Here is a 26807-nt window from a genome sequence, read left to right on the forward strand (position 1 = left end):
CATAGTCCTCCAAACTGTGTCTGTGTTTGAGATTGTTGTGCCATTTGTGTTGATTTGATGTCACCTTCTCTGCAGCAAACAGAACAGTCCCGTGATTTCCCATGTTGGATCATTTCCACTCAAAAGTGGAATTTTTTTCGTACTTTACAATAAGACTTGTTCACGGTGTCAGTACGTGTTAACCCTCTGATGCATGAATTATGAAAGCCTTGGTCAAGATTTTTTTCTTAAGTGCTTTTATTCTTCTCAGGACATGAAAAAAAATGTTCAACTCTTTTTTTCCCAAAAATATGTTTTTTCATAAAGTTATAAACTTGTCCACTCCAGTGGACTACATGCGCCTGAGCACTTAGCATGAAATACTGTGAATTTACTATAAAAATTAATTACCTTGTGTTCTATTGTAAATATACAAACACTTGTTTGCTTGTATCCTTTGAAAAACATCTCAGCAATTTTTTTGGAACTTTCAACTCATAAGGCCCCAATGTTTAGACGTAAATAACAAAACCAATCAACAGTCCTAGCTGTGAATCCTACACCTGAATATGGCAAACTATCTCCAACAAGAGAAACATTTTTGAGTCTACACAGTTCTATAACGATGCAGGACAGTATTACCAAGCCCTTAGTAGCATGCTGGAAGAAAACACAAACTGACATCTTAGTCTCTGCATCTCCAAACACTTCTGTGTTCATCACACCTAGGCTGTCCGGAGTTCCTATGTGTCTGTTCTGCTCTGGCAGCCACTCTCATCATCACTGGACTTATCACTGAACTCATCATCACTGCACTCATCAATGAAATCATCATCACTGGAGCTGGATGGAATTTCCTGGACTATTCTGTACGCTGCCTTATTCTTTGCTGCATTTGAAGTCTACAAAATATGATAAAATAATTATTATAGTAACTCAAACTACAGCTGATCTGCACAGAAATATATATTTTAAATGAGTAGCTTATAAATGTAACAATTATATGCTTACTTATAACCAAAACAGTCCCAAAAAACAGTGAGACAATTTATGACTTATGTTAAAAAAATATAGTGGGTAATGCATGATGTCCACTACAGTGGACACATGGTTAATCGTAGTTTTCTACATATTAGACATAACAATTTCTTATTCCAAACAGATAATATCCTTCCCTAGATGTTACTGCATATCATCATATTTTTTTTTACCTGTTGGGCTCTTTTAGCATAGAAGGATTGACAGGATATGCCAGCAGTGGTCGGCAGGGGTGACAGTTTGTCTGCCATCTTTGATTCAGAGGAAATTTACTTGCAGTTGCACTAACTGAACACTGAATTGACCTCAATGGAGCATGGCAGCAGAGAGCACTCTAAAGGCTAATATGCAGTTCCACCATAGAAACCAATGCATTAAAGAGATATGTACGTTTTAGTAGCTGTCCACTCCAGTGACCACTATGCATCAGAGGGTTAATTAGCCTCAAAAAGACATCATGAATGATTGCCCCTGAGGTAGTGTAGAAGGCCAGGTAGACTGCCTCACGGCTGGAAAGAAAAGAAGCATCACATAACAGGTGGGGGGCCAGGGCAAAAGAGGTCAGATGGATGGCCTGAGGGCTGGAAATCTGCTGAGCTAGAGAGTTTAGAGGGTGGCTGCAAGGCTAGGGAGGAAAAAAAAGATGGTTGGAAGAGTTGTGATTGGTGGGCAGTAGTTTTGATCCAGGACAGGTAGACAACTGGGATGCAAATACTTCTGAAGTGGCAGCAAATTAAATATCAGTGAGTCTTACAGTGGCAGACACCAGTCTTAAGACCTGGAGCAATTGGGGTAGTGCCCAGTAGTCATGGCGCAGAGAAGACAGGCTATTGAATATTTGAGGGATGGACATTTCACTGGGTGTTGGCAGGGGCGGCTGATGGATGGTTGGGGTGGCCGATTGAACAGCTTAGGCGGCTACACAAGCAATTACCTGATGAAGAATTCCAGTGCTGGACATCAAAAAGAAAGAGAGAGAGAAAGAACTCTGGTGGCTGTTGGGGCAAATGGCAAGGCAGGATCCAAAGAAAGATTTGCTCCTGGGTGGTTCAATAAAACTTGATAAACCTAAAAATGAAACAGGGTTGGATACTGCAAACAGCAGGCAAGTCAACTCAAACTGCATGAGGGATTTACAGGCAACAATGTCTGCAATGGATATCATCGAGTGGGCGCAAGCCAGCATTTCACATAATGAAGAAAGAAAACATTTGGTGTACTACAATAAGGTTGTAGTTTTGTCTGCATTTGTCTGCATGTGTTATAGGAAAAACAAGACTTTTCCTCCTTCTGTCGCATTTCGGCTGCACAGCCATCGTTTGCGTCATCCACTTGGGCGATACATGTGTCTTTTAAGCTCAACAAAAATACCAGGATTATTATAGAAAACTACTCAAGCTTACCTGAAATCAGTGGAAGAGAAATCGTATTTTTTAGAACTTCAACATGGACAGCGGTATTGTTTTTTCTAAAATAAGAATACTAACACTATGGATGGATCATGTTTTGTAGAACTTTTGTTCAGTTTGTTGTTTATTTTTATTTTTTACCTGTAACAGGATGGAAATGTATTTACTAGAAATATGTTTGATTCCAGTTTCACTTAATTGTGTACAACCTAACAGCAATAGTGGATGAACAGATCTCTGGCAAAGGCATATAAAAGCTTGTTACTTTCACTGTGAAATAGCATCTGAATTGTGCGCGGTCTGTCCTCTATCACAGTATTTGAGGGCAGCTGGTCTATTTTTGAACAGCAATGATACAACTGGGACAACTCAGCTACATTCTCTCTGTCTGACTTTCACAAACCTAGTGTTAACTATCTGATTTTTTCCCCCCCATACTACATTAGGTAATTTTAATCATAGCACCACTGAATGACTCCATGGTATGATAATCATTTTTCAAACATTTGGCTCTTTCTATTATCCAATAGGATCCACTCTTAGGACTCATTGAGGGGATGATGTGCCATCTGTCAGCCATGTTGGTTCAAACAAAATGAGAGTGCTCATGTTGACAATTAGCAGAGAGAAAACATTTGCAAGTGGAGAGCTATGGTCCACGTGCAGGTTATGTGAACACTGAGCTGGACTTTAACATAAACTACACGATCAAAGTATTTTTAAACAAATGTGAACAAATCTTTCAGAATAGGCTTTATTTATATAAGACTTACAAATAATGAAATGTTGAAATTGACTATAACTAACTTCCAATGTAATATTAAAGTAGTGACCATAATATTAAACTGCTTGAAAACAGTGAGGGCTCAATTCACATCATTATTATGGAGGCCTATAGGTGAATCTGCTGCAGTTGGCTAGCTTTGAAAACGACAGAGAAATATAAACAAACACCACACACTGAGTTCTAAAATATCCAATATCTTTTTTAAATTTACTCTTCCGGTCTCCAGGTCCACAGCACTGAGTGTAAACATATCAGATGCATACACTTTTATTACTTTTTCAAATGTCAATATTTTTTTTTCTTTTTTTCTTTCAAATAACCTCGAAATTACCAATATCCCACCACTGTGCCAAGGGAACAATAAAAAGTGCAACCCAGTGACTTCAGATCAGTTAACATCCCTGTTGTGGTCAAAAATAAATATTTAGGGAGAATTAATCTGCCTGACAACTCACTTCACCTTATCCCTAGCTTTCATAAATAACATTTTAACTATATATATATTAATCCATCTTAGAATATCTTAGAAGTGATATGACACTGTGAGTCTACCATAAGGTTATTTTACAGTTCTGACTTGTCTTTTTCTAATGCTACGATATAAAAACAAACTAGTTGTAAAACTAGGCGGTTTTCTTCCTTACTGCCCCCAAACTTGTAGAAAAAATAAAAATGCAGAATGACGTTCCAAGCTAGTTCTGGCCTTTTGACGTTGCCTTGCAATTAACTGCTTTTAAAAATCCTCTGATGCTTGGGAAGCAGTGCATGGAAAGCCATATGAGTGTCTTTTTGACATTTTAATCGCAGATGCTTCAGGACCCTTTCTCGGATTATCAAACAGAGTCTCGTGGAAGCTAAACATCAAACGGCTGAGAACATTTGCAGATCCTTAAATAAGGATTCACAAGTCAGCATCTTGGCCCTTCATTAAGACATCTTTAAAACAGAGAATTTCACTGCCTTTTATTTCACCCTCAAGGTTATTTTCTTGTTTAATGTGTTTACTCTAAGCAAGACAATGAAGTACGAAATTATTGTTATTTAAATATTAAATAATGACTTTCTAGTCAAATATATTGATGGATAGTCTTTTTTCCTAGCATGCAAAGACACGTGTTTGACACAAGTTTCGAATAAAACAAAAATAAAGTATAGCAAGGACTCGAGCAGTAAAACGTGTTTTAAACAATTATGTGTAAAAACAAAACAAAACCGCCGATTACAACGGAAAGCGCTTTCAAGTCACGTCTTTAGCTTTTACTGAAAATTATGCACCTCGTTAGTTTTATCTGGCATTTCTAAGTGCTGCACAATTCTTAGCAAGAATTTACCGGGAGCACTCCACTTCCTGAGAAATTAAACCTTTTTAATCATTTAGATGTTAACGTGTGAAAGCAGCTGTCACTGCTTCGAGTTCTACAAACATCTGGAGAAGCTGAATTTGAGCCAAAAAGGCTGCACCCTACACTCTCCAACTGCTCCAAATCCTATGAATCAAGAGAAACCTCTGCAACAGCAACATTTGCTTTCCATTTGGACATTTAAAAAAAAACCCAGCAGCTTCATGGCGGTGTGTTTAAGTGTTGAATCAAAATGTATCTACTACAGCAACAAAGAAGATGCCGCCATCCACAAGTTTGTCTGTGTGGTTCAGTGGTAGTCGTTTACTCCATGAGCTGGGTGGAAGCTGGGACGGAGTTCATGCAACCACGCCTAACCTAGTTTTTGAATATAACATTAAATCTGTGACAAGTCAAACAGTAACATTACTGCTAAGAGAGAATTTACATTTACTAATAAATTTGATAAGCATTGCTTTCATTTTAGTTGTGCCTGGTTTCATGTGAATAATGCTGTATCTGTTCACTTCAGTCATGTCCACGGTCAACTCTGCCTGCAGCATAATGCCATGTAAAACTCAAAATCACGTCTCACTTTATCTTTCAGCTAATGCGGTATTTGATTTTAGGTTTGGGGGTTTTTTGGGGGGTATTTTGTCTTTGTTGTTGTTGTTTTGAAGAACTCTCCAATGGTTTCCCCTGTTTGACGTCAATCTTATTTGACATTTTCATATCTGTGATCAGCAGCTGTCAAGCTTTTTCACAGCATAGGACCACAAAGAGACACATTCGCTCCATAGACTCGCACTTCATCAGATTTAGTCTCAGGGACCCATGTGGAAAGATTTATGTCAATTTCCGAGGGCTGCTTTTGAGTGGAAACTGTTGACAGTGCAGATGTAGAGACAATAATGGTGAAAGCGCCTTTATGTCTGGTGGCTGAAATCAAAAGGATGGCACCAGGCGAGAAGTGACAGTATGAGTGATGTTTAATAATTCTAATTGTAAGCTTTAGTCAAACAAGGGCTGATAGTGGACTGATAACGACTCTTAACTATGAATTAATTCACAGTAAAAGGTATTTTTGCATTTGTGCATGGGCCAGAGGTTGGGGTAATGCACATGTACACACAGTGAAGTATGGCATGCAATACTAATGCACCAGCCCCTTGCAGGCGATAATTATCTGATACTTTATGCATGCAGGAATTCTATCTGACTCCATTATTATTTAACTTAGATAATAGATGTATTTTTATATTCGTATAGATGACCAAAGAAAACTTGTGTACTTTCAATTATGGCTGTCTGAACTTACAGTTCGCAACACAATTTAAATTTACCAGTCACATAAAGTTTAAATATTGGTATTTAATACCAAACATTGGACAGTAGATGCACTGCAGTACAGTGCAGACAGTAGTGGATGCACTAAAGGTCAACTAAACTGAGGATAACAGGCAGGCCATTAAGCCAAGCTCAGCCGGATATGCTGGTAGATCACCTGATAACAGCTCATCTCAGTTCAAATGATACCCTTTTAGGCATCCAATTGTCAAATCTCATAGGGAGGTCTCATTGGCTGCACAGAGTTGCTGCATCTTCAAACCACTTTGCACCACCACCCCTCCACCTTCATGCTGTCTCTGACTTAATCAGTTTTCTGTCTGTCACTCATGCATGCTGTTTTGTACTGAGTGCTTTCCATCAATCCATGCACTTTTTTAACCACGTATCCAGTTTAGGACCACAGGGATGTCTGGAGCCTATCCTAGCAGGCAAATGACAAAAGGTGGGGTAGACCCTGGACAGGTTGTGACTCCCAGAAGAACCAGACTGACAAATAAAAATGTTTGCTAATGAAAAAAAAATCTCTCTGTTACTACAGTGACCCTAATGAACTGTAGTGATGCTTGTCCCTTGGTGTATTTTATTAAACAGATACACGATACATTTCATTTGTATGCACCTGTAGGGCTAGTCACACCCTCACTAATAAATACAGATGTCACGTTATCTTGTTTGTCTGCCTCGTTTTGAAGGGTCTTGTCCCACTCAGGGAATGTTAGGGATTAATCCGATTTCCCTGATACACAAGAATATGCGCTCATTTTTCTTTTCTCTTCACTCAGTTAACACACACAATGTGGCCCACAGGCTGATATAAATTGCCCATCATCAAGAGATCCAAGATGGATGGAATCATTTCCCAGCATTGCCCCCTCCCTCCTCTGCCTGCCATTGTGTGTCAGTCTTTCAAGACTTTATAAAATTGCCTTAAGTGCATAGCCTAAGGCACACTTTAAGCTCCCATCTCGGTGTCTGCCTAATCTAATGTGGGCATGCAAGGAATTTAAAGGTTTTTGCATCCCTATAGAAACATACGGTTAGCCTTGCTTATGTGCAGTGTGACAAGTGAGGTTAAACAACTGCAGCTATGGTCATGTAGCGTATACAGCAGCGCCACCATGTTGGCTTAAAAATAATGATACAGATTTACTGTTTGACTTATGCTGTAAGTATAATGTCTAAACATGTGGGTAAGGTGTACATTTAGTAACAGGATGTGTAGAGGGGCTCAGTCTTTCAAAGTTAAAGGTAGAAACGCAAAATGATGACTCCGCAGGGGTCTAAGGTAGAAAACCAAAATGACTGCTCTCCGGGGGTCTAAGTGTTAAGTTGTGGTTTAGCAAGACTCAAAGGTTTAAATACTGAATGTGCTTAAAACTTTGTGAGCTTTCTTTGTAACTCTTGCTGTCACTTATCTTGCGGCTTGACACCGAACTGCGTAAAAACCGGAGCCCCATCAAGTTCTGTCAGAAATTTTAAGTCCTGTAAGTTTTGATGTAAAGTTGTCAATAGATCACTGCGTGGATATAAAGTGGTCAGCAGTTGGTGTGTGATGAATGTCATGTCATCAGTCTTACTGTGGTCAAAAATGTCACTTTCTCTTGGGGATGTTTTATATTCTTGGGCCACCGAGCCCCAATAAGGTCAGGCAACACATCAAACGTGGCATACATAAATCCCCAGGCAGGGATTGTTCTCCTGTCAGCTTCCCCCCGGCACAGAGGATAAGCAAACATCTAACAAGTCAAAAGTTAGAAACAGATCATGCCAAGGATTGAGTTTTCACCAGGGGAGAGATGGATTCATCCCAAAGTTACAAAGCATCACACATTGTGTCAATCTGTCACGTCAAAAGAAAGCCTGCATTGGAAAGTAGGTTGTATTAGATCGTGACAATCAGTTTGAGTATGTAATAGCACCCTACTTGTTACCTTATGGTACCTCATCACTCTCCTACAGGAATTACCCAAAGTGCTGAAAAGTGTGCACTATTGTTATAAAATATGTGCACAGCAGTTTTTTCACGTTAAAAGATTCTTTTCTAACCTTTACTCTGCAGCTGTGCAAAGATGTACTGACTACAGTGTTGTGAAGAAGTGTTTTCCTTTCCTGATTTCTTAGTTTTGCATATTTGTCACACTTACATGTTTATCTTGTAATATTAGATAAAGATAACCTGAGTAAATACAATGTTTTTAAATCATGATTTCATGTATTAAGGGGAAAAAAGCTATTTGAACCTACCTGGCACTGTTAAAAAAAACAATTGCCACATCTCCCCAACCCCACTCCCTTTGTTAAATCATTAATTTAATGGAATTTACCACAATTTTTGGAAAGCTGAGTTGAATTTAAGCAGCCACACCCAGACCTTCTGAATCAAGAAGTCACTTTAGAACCTCTCTGACAAAGTGAAGTAGGTTAAAAGATCTCAAAAAGCAACACATCATGCCATGAGCTAAAGGAACTTAAGAACAAATAAGAAAACAAGTCACATCAACCTTGGAAGGGTTCCTAAGGCATTGGGACTTCATCAAACGATGGTGAGAGTCATTTTCCACAAAAAGAGAGAACTAGGAACAGTGTTGAGGCTTCCAAGGAGTGTTCGGACTATCAAAATCACTCCAAGAGTGCATCAATGACTCATACACGAGGTCCAAAACAACGCAGAAAAGCATCTAAAGAACTGCAGGCCTCACTTGCCTCAATTAAGGTCAGCATTTATGATTCAACAATAAAAAAGAGACTGGGCAAAGGTGGCATCCACAGGAGAGCTCCAAGGAGAAAGCCACTGCTGACGATCCCCAAAACTTCTGGAGAAATAATCTGTGGATTGAAAAGACAACAGTCAAGTATGGTGATGGTGGTAATGTGGTATGTGATGGTAATGTGATGGTCTGAGGCTGCTTTGTTGTGTCAGGACATGAATGACTTGTTGTAATTGATGGATCGATGAATTCTGCTCTCTACTAGAAATCCTGAAGGAGAATGCCCAGCCACAAGTTTGTTCCCTGAAACTCAAGTACACTTGGATTATAGAGCATGATAATGATCTGAATATCAAATGCTTGATTGCGGTTGTTGCTGCCAAGGGTGGCACAACTAGATATTAGATTTAGGAGGTAATTATATTTTCGCACAGGGCCAGTTTGGTTTGAATAGCATTTTTTCCCCCTTAATAAATAAAATTAGCATTGAAAACTGCATTTTGTTCTTGCTTAAGTGTCCTTTGTCTAATGTTAAAATTTGTTTGATGATCTTAAACATTTAAGTGTGACAAATAAGCAAAAAGAAAGTCGTGGTGATATTGCGTACAGTTTCTCACTGGGTTCATATAGCTGTAAATAGATTTGCACTTGCTTAAACCAACATTAATCTTAATGTTGAAACTGGAACATCTGGAGAGCCACACACCTGTACAGACAAAAAAATGATGGAAAGTCCAACATGCAATTTCAACATTGAACTACTTCTGCAATCATCAGCAGTGCGGTATCATAAAATCCTTCTCAGCTATCATATGACTCCTATTCCAGGGCTAAACTTGCTCCATATTTCACCCACAGGTGCTTCTTTGGTGACTTGTAGACATGTTGTTTATTTGCTTCAAACGTTCATTTTGCACCAGTTTTGAAGAAATTAATGTTTCTGATATGACCAATTCGTAGAGGTTCTGCTGTATGTATAAATACATATAGTTTAATTTATTTATAAACTGTGATTCAAATTTATAACTAAACTTTTTTAAGAACTGCTGATGCTAGCTTAATGAGTGGGTCATTCGCTTTTTTCTCTTTTATCCTTTCTTTCTTTTTCTTTTGGTTTTTGTCTTAATTGGTTTATGCTTTTTGTTTTAGCATGCAGTCTGCTGAAAAGCACATATCAGTTGTGTACACAGAATGGTCACAGCCCAGTTAAGAAGAGAAGCAAAAGGGGGAGGATATCCGTTTATCGTTTCATTGCTGTGCACACACAAACAACCCACAGTGTCGGTTGGCCCTGGCTGGAAATTTGCAAATGGCTCCATGGTCTCTTCCAGGAATAATAAATATTTCTGCCACATTGATCAAATGACAAAGCAGGATTAGCTCGCACAGCAGCCACTGCCCGCTTAAACAAATCAAAAGCCAGTACGTCTTATATTGTCTTGAATCACTAGTATGCATCTTTTTCCCTTTTTTTCTTCTTCTTGGCTTTATAAAATTAGTAGTAGGGTGAGCAGAGCGCCTTGCAGGACAACAGGTGTTTGCTAGTGACGGCACGAAGCTAAAAGTCAGGTTGGGTGTTGCGGCAAAGGCTGTGTTCAGAATAAAGCCTCGGTGATATTTAATCAGCAAGGATGGTATTTCTGAAGGCACAAAATGAGTCGGGGGTGAATGACAAATGGAAGAGAGACGCTCCTTTCATTTCACCTACTAGTGGTGTGAAGTGGGGACTGGCTGCAACCATTTGCGCTGCCTCCGCGGGGTGGTATTAGTTCTGCGGTGTTTTTTTAGGGGAGCGCTTCACGCCGGGGAGCGACAACTTTCGTGTAAAATGACTTTCAGGAATGACCCAAAAGCATCCTTTATTCCCGTCATATCACTAGACTCGAAGCCGAATAAGCAAACCTTGCGACGGCGTGCGTTTATTTTTTCACTGCATCTGCCTCCCCCCCTCACACCAGCAGAGAGGAACAGAGTATCAATCTGATGCTGTCCACCGTTTCCAGGGTGAAAATCCCCCTAAGGAAGCATTCAAAAGCTGCTAATTAAAACAGCTGAGGGGGGGAAAAATCAGCCGAAAGTGGGGGGGGTAAAAAAGGACAGGATAACCGGGGGGGGGGGAAGAGGATTATAGTCGTTTGGAAAAGATCTCTAGAAGAATATAAAGCACGCAGAGAGGCAAACAGGTAAATATAAAGGCTTTTAACTTGTGCGTGAAGAGGAAATAACGCTGTTTTCTGTATCACTCGACTCGTTGGTATTTATCTGCGTATAGCGAATCAATCAGCACCGGTCTGCTTGGACAGCTCCGTGCGTCCTCCCCCTCCTCCGTCTCTGCCTCTCTATCTGCTCCAGCTGAAATGCTGCTCGTAGCCACACCAGAGCCGTGTCGATTAGTCTGTTCGCTTTTTTTCTTCTTCTTTCTCTCTATGAAACAATCTCTCCAGCTCTCGAGTCATATTAGTAATAATTAAATAAAAACGCCGAAGCAATGTCGAGAAGTCCTGTGAAGTCGTGTCACCGCTGGAATTAAACCTCTAATTGCCTCTGCCTCCTCCTTGCAGGAACGATTCTTGGGGAGCCTGGTCCACAAAAGGATGTAAAACGGTGCTTACAGATGCATCCCATACAAAATGCTTATGTGATCGTGTATCTACCTTCGCCATTTTGGCTCAGCAACCAAGAGAAATAGTAAGTAGGCTATTGATTTGCTATTCGATGTGGGTTTCATGAGCTCATGTAAAGGAGAAAGGCTCCCTGTTCGTGTGTGTATGTGTGTGTGTCTGTGTGTGTGCTGGTGAGAATGAAAATTGAATCTTCGTGTGTGCTAATCCTGTTAAATAGTAATACAGTGGTAAAGGGGAGATTGTGGGGGGGAGTATTTTCTAGTTTGGGCATAGACTTAGATAGATAGATTGTGTATGGGCATGCAGAGGGGGAGGGTGTGTGCGTGCTGGTGCTTGTCTTTAAGTGTCTCCTCATCAATCATGTTAGGGAAGAGATAAAGATAAAGTTCACCTTTTTTGGGTGCTGTTTTCTTTACTGACCTGTCCACAAAAAAAGCTGACAAATTCTTGCAGGTGAGATCTTTAAATTGTGTTTTGAGCACAATTGTGTGTTGCAATTAGACTGGGGTAAAGGAAGCAGGAGCCTGTAATTTCCTGAAAAGATAAAGTAATTAAATCTGAGAACATGCAGTACTTACACTGTGGCCTTCCTCTCTGTCAGGCCTAAATCATACAGCATCATTTTTCTTGCAGCAAAGTGCTTATTTTGTCTAGCTTTGATTTACTGAATATGGTTTATAATATGGGAAACCGCATTAGTGTATGTGAAGGAAGCCTCAGTGGCTGGCCCGCGATTGGCCAGCCTCCTTGACTTCCAAGTGTGACTGAGAAAACACAGCATAAAACAAAAACATTGGTTATAATTACTTCCACTGTTTATTCTCCTGCAACATGATCTCCTGGAAAGTTTTATGCAAGTATCTAAACAAGCTTCAAGCCCACACATGCAACTAAAACCTCAATGTAAATTAAGTCGCACTGTGGATTATTCATATTGTTGGTGGTGGTTGTTTTGATTGCTTCCCTCTCTGGCCAATAATAAAGATTTACTGTCCTGCATGAACCACATCCAGCCTCCCACTGACTGGTTCGTCTTGCTCTGTCATCCCTACAGACCATGGAGTACTCAGGGGTCCCATCTGTGACATTGATAGTTGGCTGTGGCTTGTCTTGCCTCGCCTTGATCACATTGGCAGTGATCTACGCAGTGCTATGGCGGTAACTGCAACGCTTTAAGTGCATACATTTCAACCAAACAATAATAATAATTCTCAGTTGTTATGTGATGTTTCATAATCTGGTGAAAGTTCTGGTAAAACTTAAAGTCTGGTTAATTCTCTTCCCTTGTTTTTTTTAGATATATCCGCTCTGAGCGATCCATCATCCTGCTCAACTTCTGCTTATCTATAGTCTGCTCAAACATATTGATCCTTGTTGGGCAAACACAGACCCACAATGTGGTAAGTGCAATTTAAGGATTTATTGGGCACAGATTCCAAAGTGTGGAGGTGCATGGGTTAGAAAGATCCAAATGACACCACGCTCACCTACACCAGCTTTAACACAGCTCAGCCTTCTTAATTTTCATTCTGGCATTTCTTTGAGCTCAACAGGTAATAGTTTACCATGCAGAATTATGCAGAGCTGTGCATATTATCATGTAGAATGTAATGAGGTATTGAGGATGAAAAGATATGCTACAAATGCTCCATCATATTCACCTGTTCCCAGTCAGCTGGAGAAGTGTTAGTCAAATTTGCTCATCTTTAAGGCAGAGATTTGAATCAATAATCAGTCCCATTCTTCATCTGCCAACTCTTATCTTCAAAATAGCACCTTTTGAACTCCAGATTTCTTTAAAGAATATCTTTTTTAAAGAATCTAGTAGTTAGCATTTTGCTGTGTTCAAGTAAATTACTCGTTTTCTTTTAGGTCTCACAGAAGCCTTTTATATTCATTCCAAATGGAAAATAATGTGTGTCTAATGCCTCCTTAAGATGCAGACCTACTCTGCCTTGGCTTAGGACCATACATATTACTCTGGTGAAACTTGAGACAACCCCCAATCTGTTGGCACTGAAACTACAGTGATATTCAGACACAGTTAAAAGTGCAAAGCAATAAAAGAATTAACATAAAAGACTGTCGGGACCTTCTATATATTATAGAGTTCCTTAAAAAGTCAAGATAGGTTGGCAGCAAGTAGTGTAAGAGCAGAAAGGCAGACATTTTGCACACCAGCACACATGGTGCATGGGTCAAACGCAGGAAATTAGCATTCTGTCCTGCTAAGACTGAATGTGGATTTGGCATTGCTGCAGTGACTCAAAAGCATCGCGGAGAGATAGCAAATCATTTTTTTTTCTTCAGATATCAACAAGAGCTGAATTTCTGATCAAGTCACGGCAGGATTCGAAAACCCAGCTGCTGCTGGAGAAGCGCTTCCAGTAAAATGCGTCGTTTCCTTCCTCCTGCTTTGTCACTGGCCAGCGAACAAGTAGCTAATGTAAAAGATTGTTTGGCAAAAAAGTAGTTAGGATTTACAAGCTGCCCACACAGATGCCCTTCTCGGTCATTTGGCAGCACTACAGTGTGACACATTGTCTGATTACAGGCATTTTATTGTGTAACCACTTTCTCGGTATATCTTTACCTTTTGCGAGACACACATGGCTTTTTGTCCCTCATCTCATTATTCCTCAGTGTTTCTCGTATTCGCTTCCATTTTGTTTTTGTTTGTTTGTTTGTTTGTTTTGTTTTTTCAGCTCATTAATAAGGCACATCTGGATATTCTCATATCGCAGCAGTCAAAGATTTTAGAATCTAAATCACAGACAAAAATCCCTTTAAAATGCTTGTAAAAATGAAAGAAATGTGTCAAAAGAGTTAGGGGGTCTTTTGTCATTAGAAGTATTGCTGGTGCTGTATAACACGAGTACTGACTTGCCACTCTTACCTTCTAGTACTTTAGGACCAGATGGGCCAACTAGTGGTTCTTACTACTCATAAATCAAAATACTGCTTGTTAATTTTCCCGAGTTCATCGAAAATGGAAACATGGACAACAAATGAATAAGGAAACTAATCTAATAAGAATCAACAAGATAAATTATGGACAAAAATGTGCTAGTTGTTAGCATCGTGACGCGAACCCGAGCTGGTTCATTACAAACAGTCTCGTAAAATAACAAAAACAGCATCCGCACATAACAAGTTCATCTGTGTCCCTGCTGGCCCTCGCATCTCTGGCACACTGTAGTAGCCAAGATGCTGAATCCACAAAGCTTCAGGGCATTTTTTAAAGCTGAGCTGATTTGAAGCCCTGTCAGATTTAATCAGGGCTTCAGCCATCTCCTGTCTTGATTGTAAGGACCACCACTTAACATGGAATACTCACTCGGCTCGCCTCTAATAGGATGTCTGTCTATGAAATCTGTAAAGAGATTAGGTGTTTTTCCCCCCCGAAAATCCACTGACATACTGAAGATGTAATTTCAGCATCTGTTAGACTGACTCAACAAGCTACCTTGTCAGACTCACGGGGATCAAAATAAGCAGCGCTGACAGATTTGTTTGGAACGGACCAACACTGTTATTAATACTGAACTTTGAAGCTACACAAATCTGGATCAAGGTTGTTGGTGTAATTGAACCCACAGAATTGTAACCTGGCTTTGAAATTCCTCTTAGTTTCACTGAAATTTTCAGCAGCTTTAAACTTATTGTTTTGTCTGGTTCAGTTTTTATGATCTGTTTTCTCCATTAGTAAACAGGTGTTTTTGTATAAAGCAGAAGCAAGTGGCTGCTGAGCTAAACTATAGATTCTGCTTTCAGTAAGTGACTAGAAAAACCACCCAAAGATTCATTACTTGCAGATTTTGCCTCATTCTTACATTAGCAGATTTAGAATTTTGAGCCAAGCACACTATTATCAAACTGCTGTTGTGGCTTCTGTGCATAAACAAAAAACTAATTAAGTTATTGCCGTCATTGTTTTTGTCTGGTCTTCATGAGCAAGAGAATCAGGAAAAAAATCCAAGGTTAAATTATCTTTACTTCTAAAGCAAGCACACAAAAAGCACAAATGTGCTTATTTACCATGGCCTCGAGAACCAAAACTAGATTTAATTGGGGACCTCAAAACTCAGCTAGCTGAGTACTGTCGTCAAGAGTAGTAAAATGTATTTATTCAAGTGCAGCTGCGCTGTAGATAAAACTTCCCAAACAATGCAATTATTACTAGTGTCCCTTTGCTCTGTATTGAACACTCTGTTGTAACAATATTTGAGAAAATGCTCATCTGTTTGATCAGACACTCTGTAGAAGCCGGTGTTTGAGTGATAGGCCACCAAGAGGAGAAAACAGTCCCTGTGTGGGTTTAATTGCCATGCTGCCTGACACAGCCTCACTTGTTTTTCCTCCATCTCCTGTAAGAAGTGCACATAATTGGCTCCACTGTTTGTGGATTCCGAGTTGCTCATCATCTAATAGAAATCATCTTTTTGCTATGGAGGTGTCCTCTGGGAGCAGGAAGACAGTGAATCACCTTTGCCTGTGTATGCTTTTCCTTTGTCCTCTGTTTCTGTTGATCCTGGTTTATAGAAAGACAAACAAAGACAAGCAGGAGCTGTTGGCTTTGCCTGGGAAGATGCAATTAGAGAGTCTTGGAGCTAGAGAGGCCGTTCCACTAAAATGCTCTTACTATGAAATACATAAGGCAGATGGGGTCAAGGTGTCATAAGTCTTCTGAAATGAGAACCAGTTTATAGCTTTATCTTCATTTTAAACCTCCTGATGTTACAAGTTATCACAAGTGAATTGCTGGCAGTCACTCCCTTTGTGACATTACAGTGTTTATACACTTTGATCTGCGACAGCATTGCAGATGCTTGCCTGGCTTATTTGATGTTTGCTTTGAGAGGGGATTTTTTTCTAAACTCCTACTGCCTGTTCCCACTGTCACAGGCAAGTCAGAGGCATTTCAGCAGAGTTAGGGAGGTTTTCCTTACATATAGATATCGGATAGGTGACAGATTTTGATATGAAATGGCCATTGCATGTCCTCTGAAAGTTTCAGGTGGATTGTAAAGATGGTTGTAATGATGAAGAGCCAGACAGAGATTTTTTGTTTTTTTAATGGTGGTTATAGTCCTTTATTGATGCTGCTTAGCAACAGCAGCAACTTAGTTGGGCTCCACACTGAATTAGTGCTCTGTGATTTAGGGTTAAAGTCAACCCTCCATGAAGTGATTCACTCATCACCCACTGGTCATTAGTAGCCATTTAAGGCTCACAGTCCTTATGTCACCCTGCTTTTGTATATTGCTCACCTTGCAGTGTGCCAGTCAACTTATTCTTCGCACCCATTGATTGTTACTTACCTCAGAGTTGAAGTTACTGTAACTTGGTTCATGGTCACTTTACATCAATAGCAATTATTTCCTTTCATGTCTTCAATTTGCTGAGTTTTATTGCAATCCACATTTGCTTTTTGCCATATTATTGCTTGTCTCTTAATGTGTGTACAGCCCTTTGAGAAATGTTGACACCACTTAAAAGGAATACAGTTAAAGATGGTCATCTACCTTGATGCTTCCTTTAAGGTGTTTATCAAGCATTAGTTAATGTTACCAATGCACTTATGTGAGTCTGCATGCATGAAAGCATTGAATGTTGATGATTCATCTTCAGCATTTGATGATGAAGGCCTCACAAGGCCTCACAAGCCACAATCTCTGATTTGTGGCCCGTCACGCAGCGACAAGTGTCAGGTGTCAGTCTGTAGCTTCATGTGACCGGATTCCTGTGAAAATCACTTGTAGGCTTGTGCTCCTTCACCTGAGACGGAAACATATGTTTAGGGTTCAGGACTGGAAATTACCACAATGACTGTCCCCTGTTAATACAAAGCCTAAGTCGCCGCTGTTACCAGGCAACATTACATGATCCTGAATACAGATCATAAAAGTCAGTGTGACATCATCAGTGCTGCATAGCAACAGTAACCAGGAGATTCAAAGCCGATGACAGTCGGTAGTCTTTGCCGCTGATCTAAAGGCACTCTGAGGATACTGTTGTGGTTTCTCGGGGGCTGATTTCACGTTGTCAGCACCTCATCATAAACAGCATCGCTGAGAAAGCAGCACTTTGTTTAGAATCTTTCTTTGTGTTGCGTGAACTGACGCCAACACTGACGCTAACAGGAGCGTGACAGTGAGGTCAAGAATGGTGACAGGCACACATTATCACTGTACTTTTACTCTTTCTGTGCAGCAACATGAAGGAAACCATGAAATGAGACCACCCCTCATCCATCCATTCTCTTCCATTTATCCTTATCAGGGTCACAGGGGGCAGAAGCCTAACTCAGCCATCATAGGGCGAGAGGCAGAGTACATTTCAGATAAGTCACCATCACAGGACCAACTCATAGAGGCAGACAACCATTCAAACTCACATTATTCCTCATCCAAATGACCTTAAATTCAACACTGCACTTACTCGGATCCTCAGCAGTGCACGTCAAGTTTGAAGTAGACAGGATAAACAGATAGAGCCCTGAGATGTGCAGCATTATTTTGACAGAGTAGTTAAAAATAATGGAATTGGAAGAATGAAGCTTTTTTGCCATTTACTACCATTAGAACATGCATAATATATGCACTTAGTCATCGTTTATTAAACATAATCAAGGGTCCATGCACCAAATATTCGACATACAATAACTGCAACACACAATAGCACATAGTTTCAGCACACTACAGGCTTCATCTCCTTAGGATGAGGTGCACGGAAGTGGGATTTGGTTCATCCTCTTCAATCCAGTTCAAGGTTTCACTTTAACTAAATTGATGTCACACAGAGTAGAAAGTGACTAAATCAACATGCTGCTCATTCCTACATACTTGGCAGGAATCCTCTGATTATGTTGGAGAGAATAACTGGATGTACTGTTTAGAGCCTTGGGAGTGTTATATATTGAGATAAAGTAGGCAGAAGTAGAATTGTTATCGGGATGAGTTCACTTCAGGTTCATGTGAGGCACATCCACAGACCAGGAAGTAGAAGTAGCCATTTTCTGGCTGTAGTGGCAAAGTCAATACATTTTTTTCAGCGTTCCTCTGCGGTTCAACAACTCTTTGCCACTACCACTTTTGTTGTTTGGAGTTTTTTAACGTCCTCCACCCAAGCACCCACTGTGTAACACACTGGGGCGCTTGCTGCTTGATTCAGAAGGAGGGTGCTTCAGTCAAAATAACCACCAGCCTCCTCCTCCTACAGTGATTCAGTACAGTTGGGAAGATAAAAGCAATGTTATATAGTCCAGTTCAGATTGTTCTACAGCATTTTAAATAATGTTGTAGGTCTCTGCTGCGAAAACACAGTGAGTAATCTATTTCTTCAGGTTTCATTAAAATTTAGAGTTTTAACCTGACAGTGTATGACTTTGAGTATTCTCATAAAACCAGTTAATGAACCTATAAATAATGGAAATAACCAAATATTGAATATTAATTGGACCCTGAAAACAATTTCATCAGCAACAGTAGTGTGAACAAGTAATAACATAATAGAAAGTTATGTATGAATAATATGTCACTGCTCTTTTTTACTTTGTGGCTTTGAAGGTAGAAGTGTCAGAGACCTTTTAGTCAGAGTTTAGGCAGGACACATTAATTCTTCAAATGTCCTGTCCTCATCTTAAACTGTCACTGCTGAACAGGCTTGAAGCATACCCCATCACCACCTACCCTTACCTCAGCGTCTATTAGCTCTGCGATGTTTTAATGTTGGTCCCTTCCTCGGTTCCTCTGTTTCCATGGATACCGACACAGTGTACTCAGCATCTCAGAGCATTTGCCTTTTTAAAGGGCAACGTGAACTCTGGGTTTCAGCCTCGTTTCTGTATAGCTGCCTTCCTTCAACCGATGCCATCGTAATATCCTCATAGTGTGGCTTCCTCTCTCTTCAAATGCACAGCTTTCATTTTGGAGGACTAATGAGGCTGGACGGCACAGGCATCCAAGTGAACCATGAAGCATAGTGGTTGCATATGACCCGTTTCCAGGAAACAAGGCAGGCTCTATTTTCAGCACCTTGGACAGCACATGAGCAACAGCAACGCTAGAATTAGCTTTGGGTGCAAGTCTACAAGCTGTCTAGCTACTGTATGGTTTCCCATTTCCCTTTTGTCTCCTTCACAAAATCAGGATGTGAAATTGCTGGAGGTTTTTTTGGTCACGTACTCCATCCAGTAATGATCACTGCCAGTAACAATCACAGTGCATGCTAACATGTGGATATAGGTTACTAAATTTTAAAAAATCCATATTGAAAGGTCAGAATTTGTCAAAAGTGGGCAGACTCCCACATACATGCCTTTTCTTAATCTCAGTTTATCAAAGATTTATAGCGCAGCATGTTTGTGATTTCTAAAACGGCACCTGTAATTACCACACGAGCAGGTGGCAATGCGTCATGGGAGTGTGATGTGTTATGATTGTTGTGGGTTTCTTTCTTCTTTCTTTTTTTTCCCTGTTGCTTCGATACTACCGTCTGCAGCATTAGCCACAAGTGTATTGAATCCACCTAAACCTCACAAAAACAAAATAGTTTTCCTTCACCATTTATAGTAACATAAATACTATACGTGTTTACGGATTTTAAAGCTTTTAAAGTTGCAGTTGGATTGCTTTGTTTCCAGTTAGACTCTGTGGAAAAAGCAAAAGTTTCCAGAAATGATTGTCACACTTGCAGGTACATTTAGGCTGACATTTTTGCACTTAATGAAATGTGTAAATGAACACACTGCTGATTATTTAACAGTTGGAACCTGCCAAAACTGACTAATATTCTACTTCGGTGCTTTGGATTATTTTGCTACATTAGCAAAGCATTATTTTACCAGCAGCTCTTCTTTGCAACCAGTAATGAAATTCCTTTAACTTCCTTAATCCACAGTGACTGCTGAATTAAAAAAATATCCAAAAGCATTTAAGTATCTAAGAAAATGACAAATACATACTGCACCTGAATGCATCCTACATGAATTTTCCACTTGAATGCACATTTATGTAATTAATATCCCTCGTGGGTGTCGTTTAACAGAATTTCCCACTTCCCGGGAATAAGGTAATGCAGGATTATTGTCTCGCATAAACCCCGTGAGCACTACAGGGGATAGATGGATTTAGTGCGCCTTTCACAGTGGGGATGAAAAAGTGTATGGGAGATCTCACAGCATGGTGTATACTCCCCCGGACGAGATGATGCACTTCAATCTTTTGCGTCTTTGTACAGTATTACTCAGTTTACCAAATCTTCACAGTGCAAACAATCTGAGCAAAAAGAAAAAAAGCTTAATCTCTTCTCGCTCACAAATGTCAGCATGTAATGACAAGATTCTCAAGGATACTTCTTCATTTCTAATCCTCTTCTAAACGATCCCATTTGGAGCGTGGGACAAAGATGGACAAACTAATGAAGATGAAAAGTGGCATCAATCCAATGTGCTGCCTCCGACACATGCGTTCTCTAACGTTTAAGCAGTGTTGTGGGTTTGTTGCCCCTTCTGTCTGTGTAAAACAGTTGACCTTGGTTCACATGGCTCCAGGTTGGATCGTCTGCATACTAATGAGGTTTAGTGTGGAGGAATGCTACGCTGTGTTTTTTTGTGTTGGCTAGACTGGCTTTGATCTAAACTACTATCGCTGACTCTGTTGGTGCAAGGCAGACTTTCCCTGAGCTGCACAGGATACTAATGGATGGTCTGTGTTGTTCATATGGCCGGAATGATTCAAGGAAATGAGGGATTATCAATAGAATTGATGCATCTCCGTAGGAAGCCTGTTGCTTCAAAGGAATCTATATTTATTAGCTGTTAGTAAACTGCATTTCTTTTAAATATGAAGCTCTGCCTCTGTCTGACATGTTTTGTTCTCCATCCAATAGAGCGTCTGCATCATGACAACAGCCTTCCTGCACTTCTTCTTCCTGGCGTCGTTCTGCTGGGTCCTAACAGAGGCCTGGCAGTCCTACATGGCAGTGACAGGAAAGGTTCGGACCAGGCTCATCCGTAAGCGCTTTCTGTGTCTGGGTTGGGGTAAGTAAAGCAGCATGTTTCTCTAAACCTCTCCATTATCTCCCATCATCCCAGCAGCTGCCATTTTCTCACAATATCTCTGGCCGCGGTGTCTTTCCAAGTAACTGCACCGTCTTTTCCTATTCATCCTCTCCGTGGGGCTGCTAGATCCTCATCCTGTCAGGCGCTTTTGTTGTGATGCTTTTTCCAGTCAAGCTCTCTAAGGGCTGGGTAAATGGACCAGTCATGAGCAGTGTGGGGGGGAAGGACAGACTGGAGCGGCTCTTCAATTGCAGGTTACAATGACCTTATGTCTGATAAAGAGGGTCTGAGCCAGGCATTCACACTGCAGCAGAATACATTTCATCTGAAACCCTCTGATGTACAGTTTAGAAGAAGGAAATGTTTGCAGAGGCAAAATGCACTGAATGCAACTAGTACAGCATATGTATCATCTTTCTTTACCGATTTTAATCATAAGCACCATACAAATATCAATAAATACACGCGGCATCAAAACCTACAAGATTTCCCTTCATTTGATAACTGCCAGTATCAATCCCTGTCCAAACAGCCTTTTCTTACAAAAATCTCTCCTAAAAAAAAAAAAAAATCAATTTGATTATGAAAGAGCCCACACTCATTCTTCTTGTTACCTAGCAACAAACAAGGCTCTCTTAGTCATTGCAGTGCCATGGCTTGCAAAAAAAATGTACAAAGCCTGTTCTGCAATCACACAGATTTCTAAAAAAGTACTAATATACATTTTGACAAATAAATGAGATTGTGTCGTCCCACAGTGATGTTGCATTGCAGTACAGATTACTCTATTCGTTTACTCATGCCACAACAAGAACATAATTCTTTAATCCTCTAGAGATTACGACCTTATTCAAACAAAACACTGATCTAAAAGAGACAAGCAGCACAGAGTGCCTGTGGTCTCTTAATTCACCTGTTTGAAGCGCAGTGTCTCCACCAGATTGTTGCCTGCGCTGTGATTTACGACATGCTTGCGAACACCCAGCACTCTATACCTCTCCGGCACTGCAGAGAAGCACTGGATGGCAACGGGGTCTTCGGCTCGTGCCTCCAGGAAACTGATTACATCAATAGCACCTGCTTGCGCTGCTTGGAGAGGGATAGTGTTAATATTCCAAGTACATAGTAGCAAGAACCGAATCAATTACACCAATCTATAATGAGGAGACGTACAGCCAAATCCCTTCTTGTAAAAGGTGTGGAAGGTGGAGACGTGTTGTACAGTACAGTGATGAAATTTCTGGACATGATGCACTGCTGCCCTTTTGTCGAAGCCGCGTACAGTCTGTTCTTTTCTGCCACTTAAAGAAATAAATTGAATTGCCCATACTTGATCATATACTCTCAGATGTCTGTATAGTCTCATACTGTGGCTTCTAATGAAATCAATTGGGTTGCACTTTCCTTAATGACTGGAAGGCACAGTTGACTTCTTCTCCCTTGAAGTGGGTTTATGCTCTCAGCTCTAACAAGCTACTAGAACTGCTCAAATAACTATTGATTGTTTTCTCCTTTGAAGGATTACCAGCTTTAGTTGTTGCGGTTTCGATGGGATTTACCAAAACAAAGGGCTATGGGACACCCTTATAGTAAGTTTTTTTTCCTCTCTTTCTAACTGTGTTTAGTATTCAGTGGGCACATCGTAGGTTCGTCTGTAAAATCTAAGGGTAATGATTGCACGCGTCTGCAGTGGCTTAGTTATCCTAAATAGTATCATAAACAAAGTCCCAAGAAGCCAATCAAATTTCAAAATAGCACAGCAAGACCCCAATTCTATGTGAGTTGTATCCCTGCTGGATACCAAATGCATAAACACTGCTTAAAATCTCTTTAGAATCTTATTACCCCGTGAAACTTTGGATATGGAGTTACAACATATGGCACTTCTCCCCTGACAATTGTGGAAAACACAACTGTATGCTGGTGTGCACCATTAACTTGGATGTTAATGCCTTAGTGGGAGTTAACTGTGTTTTTTCCTCTGCATTTCCTGCAGCTGTTGGCTGTCTTTGGAGGGCGGGCTCCTGTACGCCTTTGTTGGACCTGCAGCTGCTGTTGTTCTGGTATGTCTCAGCCACCACTGTCTGTTTTTTGTTTTGTTGGGGTTGGGTTTTTTTGCTTTTCTGTATAATGTAATGTAAAGGAAATGTACATTAAAGGAAAAACTGCCAGCACTAGCAGCAACAAATTCTTCAATAAACATGACTTTGCAGTGCTTGTGAATTGTTCTGGTTGCACTCAAAGACCAGCACTCACACGAGCCACGCGATTCTAGCGGTGGTATGGTGTGAATATGGTACAACTGTGCTGTGCTGAAACCCGACACAAAAAATGATGCTTTGAAAATGTTTGACTTGAGGAACCAACTGTGGTTTCAAAGTCAAAGTAATGAGCGTCCCATCAGGCAATGTGCTCGGGTAACCCCCTTTCATTTACCATAATGGCCCTCCATGAAGCTGTGAGGTTATTAAGTATTTATGCATTAGATTTGTCCAAAATCTAATATACTGGGGTATTTTAATCATTTTGTATTTACATAGCTGTACAGAGAAAATTACACAAAGAATGTGATTATGCAAATCACTAAGTCTGTGTCAGAGGGACGGACGACTCGGAATGTGTAATAATATTGTTCACTGTCAAATTCCTGTTCTCTGCTGGGATTTGAAATGAAGCGATTTCAGATATATGTATTTTTTAAGTGACTAAACCTCTTGTTTGAGCGCAAAGACTCGGAAGTCTCGCTGCTCCGTGGTTATTATTTGCAGCGAATCTCAGAGGAACACAAGCTAATCTCTGCAAAAAAACAAAACAAAAAAAAAAGCAGAAACAACCATCTGCAGTGAGAATGCACGCCACACCGTGCTGCTGTTATCACTATATCAATAGTCAGATGTCTCACAGTAACAGAGCTTGTTGGATAAAAACTTCCCCGAATGTATTTGCATAAATACTTAATGAGTTCTTCTCACAGTTATGGGGGATTTTAAATAGACTACAGTGCACTGTTTTAAACAATGGTCCAGCCAGCGAGTGTAAAGCTCCCTCACTTCTCTGCTAATAATAGGAGAAGGTGCCTTTGAGGAGACGAGTGCTTCTTGTCAGGCAGATCCTTTCTTAAGGCTGTTGTGCCGGGGCTGAGTGTGCGGGGCATGTCTCTTCCATTGGCTGAAATGTCACAGAGAAGAGCAAATAATAGAAGCTACAGGTCAAAGTTAATGCAGATGGAAAATGACACTAACCATTGGCTACTTAAGGAGAATGTCATGCTGGGAAATTAAAAACATTGCTCTTAAAATCCTCTCGTTGTGGATGATTTATTGAAAACAAATATTCCTGTTCTCCTTTCTCGTGACAGGTCAACATGGTGATTGGCATTTTGGTGTTTAACAAACTAGTGTCCAGAGATGGTATACTGGACAAGAAGCTGAAGCACCGAGCAGGGTATGACAGCACATCCTTGTTAGTACCTGCTTTTTCTTTTCTTCTCTTAAAATCATGCAAAAATATACATACAGTGTGCTTTGAGTTGTTGTACATATGGAGATTTAGACCTCCTTTTTTCTGCCATTGAAAGGAAATTACAGGCATAAACATAAAGAGGTCAGATCTCTCTCGGGAGCGACATGGTTTCGTATTTCTTTGGCAGAATCAGTCCAAGATGAAAAAACCACACACACACGCCCACACATTGGCTGCTTCTGTTGTAGATAATATGACGGTGGGAGATTTTAAAGTGGAGTTAGTGGCTCTCAGCGTTGTTTGTCATGATGTTGTCTCTATGTCCCACAGACAGATGAGTGAGCCGCATACAGGATTAACTCTCAAGTGTGCCAAATGTGGCGTTGTATCAACAACTGCTTTATCAGCAACTACAGCTAGCAATGCAATGTAAGTGCCTGTCAGTGTCTGTGAATCAATAAGGCGGTGCTGCGGGGAGTCTCTGTATGTACAGCATGTCCACCTCTGCAGTTCTGATCATCTCGCTGCCCACTGCAATGCAAATTTACGTTTCAGTGTTGAAACGGTTGAGATTTGAGATTTTAGTCAGCACTGTAGACTGTATATATCACCACCAGTTTGCCTGCCTTTATTTCTTCTACACGGTGCTCCTTCTTTTCTCTCAGGGCGTCCTTGTGGAGTTCCTGTGTCGTGCTGCCTCTGCTGGCTTTGACCTGGATGTCTGCGGTACTTGCCATAACGGACAAGCGCTCCATCCTCTTTCAGATCCTCTTTGCTGTCTTTGACTCGCTGCAGGGTTTTGTCATTGTGATGGTGCACTGTATCCTACGGAGAGAGGTAGAGGATGATTTCATTTCCTCCCCCTCTTCACCTGTGATCTCTTTTAACTGCCTGTATGTCAGCAGATTATGCTCCTGCAAATGCTATTAACTATTAATTGCTTTCGAATCCTAAACTCACTAACAGCCTAAAGCAACAGTTCTTTCCCTGTAGGATTTTGCATATTTAAAAAGAAATGTTTAAAGGATATCACAGACATAATAAGCTGTATTGTTAACATATTCCCTAACACTTATTCCCTCTTGTGCATAGGTCCAGGATGCTTTTAGATGTCGGCTCAGAAACTGCCAAGATCCAATCAGCGGTGATGCAACAGGAACTTTCCCTAATGGGCATGCTCAGATAATGGTAGGCACAGTTACCCCGCTGTTATCTGCAGCCGTTAGATCCTCTGTAATTTGAGCAATGTTCCCTGGTTATTTATAATACATGGGCACACCCCTTTGTTCTCTACTAACCTTAATTTGTCTTTTATTACTATCCTATTTTTTTTTTAGGTTTCTATGACCTCTACACCGTGAGGCATTGTTTTCTATAGGTTAATAATTTTGCATGGTGTGCTTTTATAAAGCTCAGATTATATGCGGTGAAGACACTTGGCCCCTTGATAAATGGTATTAGTTTCCTTTGGTCTTCTTAGCCCCTGAGCTCAGTCTTTTATTTCTATTTTATTGAACTTACTGGCCATATTTGCCATCCATCCCTCTCATTTCCTCTCACTGGGTAATAGAGGACTGTTCCCTCTATGACCTTTGACTGGGACGCCAGTCTCATCATCTAGCCTGACGATGCCACCGGCACATTGAAGCAACGATCTGCCATTAGTATTGTAATACCATCCAGAGTGAAACAGTTTTCACAATAGCAGAATGGTGTCAGGCCCTCTCGTTCAATGCGATCATTAGCAGCAAGCACAAAATGCTCCCCAGCTGCTGCAGCCAATTTTTTTTTTTCAGCCACACACATTTTGCTGAAATATTATTGGGATTCTTTTCATGTATCATAACAATAGAATAGCATTGATCTCACTTTTGTAGCTGGTTTCTTTTTTAAAATATGCTTTTTATTTTTAGAAATATTGAACATTTCACTGTCCTTCACTTACAGACGGACTTTGAGAAGGATGTGGACATCGCCTGCCGATCAGGTAAAGAACACACACTCTCTGATTAACTAGATTCCTCTTGGCTTGCATGTTGAAAAAAAC

At 40.4% G+C, this 26807-nt stretch overlaps 1 protein-coding gene across 5 annotated transcripts in view; it reads left to right on the forward strand.

The window, feature by feature from the left end:
• Nucleotides 1–26807, forward strand: part of adgrb3 (adhesion G protein-coupled receptor B3) — a 117271-nt gene that overhangs the window by 84910 nt on the left and 5554 nt on the right. For 4 of the 5 annotated variants that reach the window (XM_004555977.5, XM_004555978.4, XM_004555981.4 and 1 more), the window contains 11 exons: nucleotides 11173–11299; nucleotides 12290–12393; nucleotides 12533–12635; nucleotides 21127–21277; nucleotides 22818–22887; nucleotides 23295–23361; nucleotides 24657–24760; nucleotides 25091–25189; nucleotides 25426–25597; nucleotides 25853–25948; nucleotides 26708–26747. In XM_004555977.5, the coding sequence (XP_004556034.1) occupies nucleotides 11173–11299; nucleotides 12290–12393; nucleotides 12533–12635; nucleotides 21127–21277; nucleotides 22818–22887; nucleotides 23295–23361; nucleotides 24657–24760; nucleotides 25091–25189; nucleotides 25426–25597; nucleotides 25853–25948; nucleotides 26708–26747 (1133 nt within the window). The remainder of the gene's footprint in view (nucleotides 1–11172; nucleotides 11300–12289; nucleotides 12394–12532; nucleotides 12636–21126; nucleotides 21278–22817; nucleotides 22888–23294; nucleotides 23362–24656; nucleotides 24761–25090; nucleotides 25190–25425; nucleotides 25598–25852; nucleotides 25949–26707; nucleotides 26748–26807) is intronic. The other variant, XM_004555979.4, reaches the window with a different exon arrangement.

This window comes from Maylandia zebra, linkage group LG13 (genome assembly GCF_041146795.1).
Source record: "Maylandia zebra isolate NMK-2024a linkage group LG13, Mzebra_GT3a, whole genome shotgun sequence".
Lineage (NCBI taxonomy): Eukaryota > Metazoa > Chordata > Actinopteri > Cichliformes > Cichlidae > Maylandia > Maylandia zebra.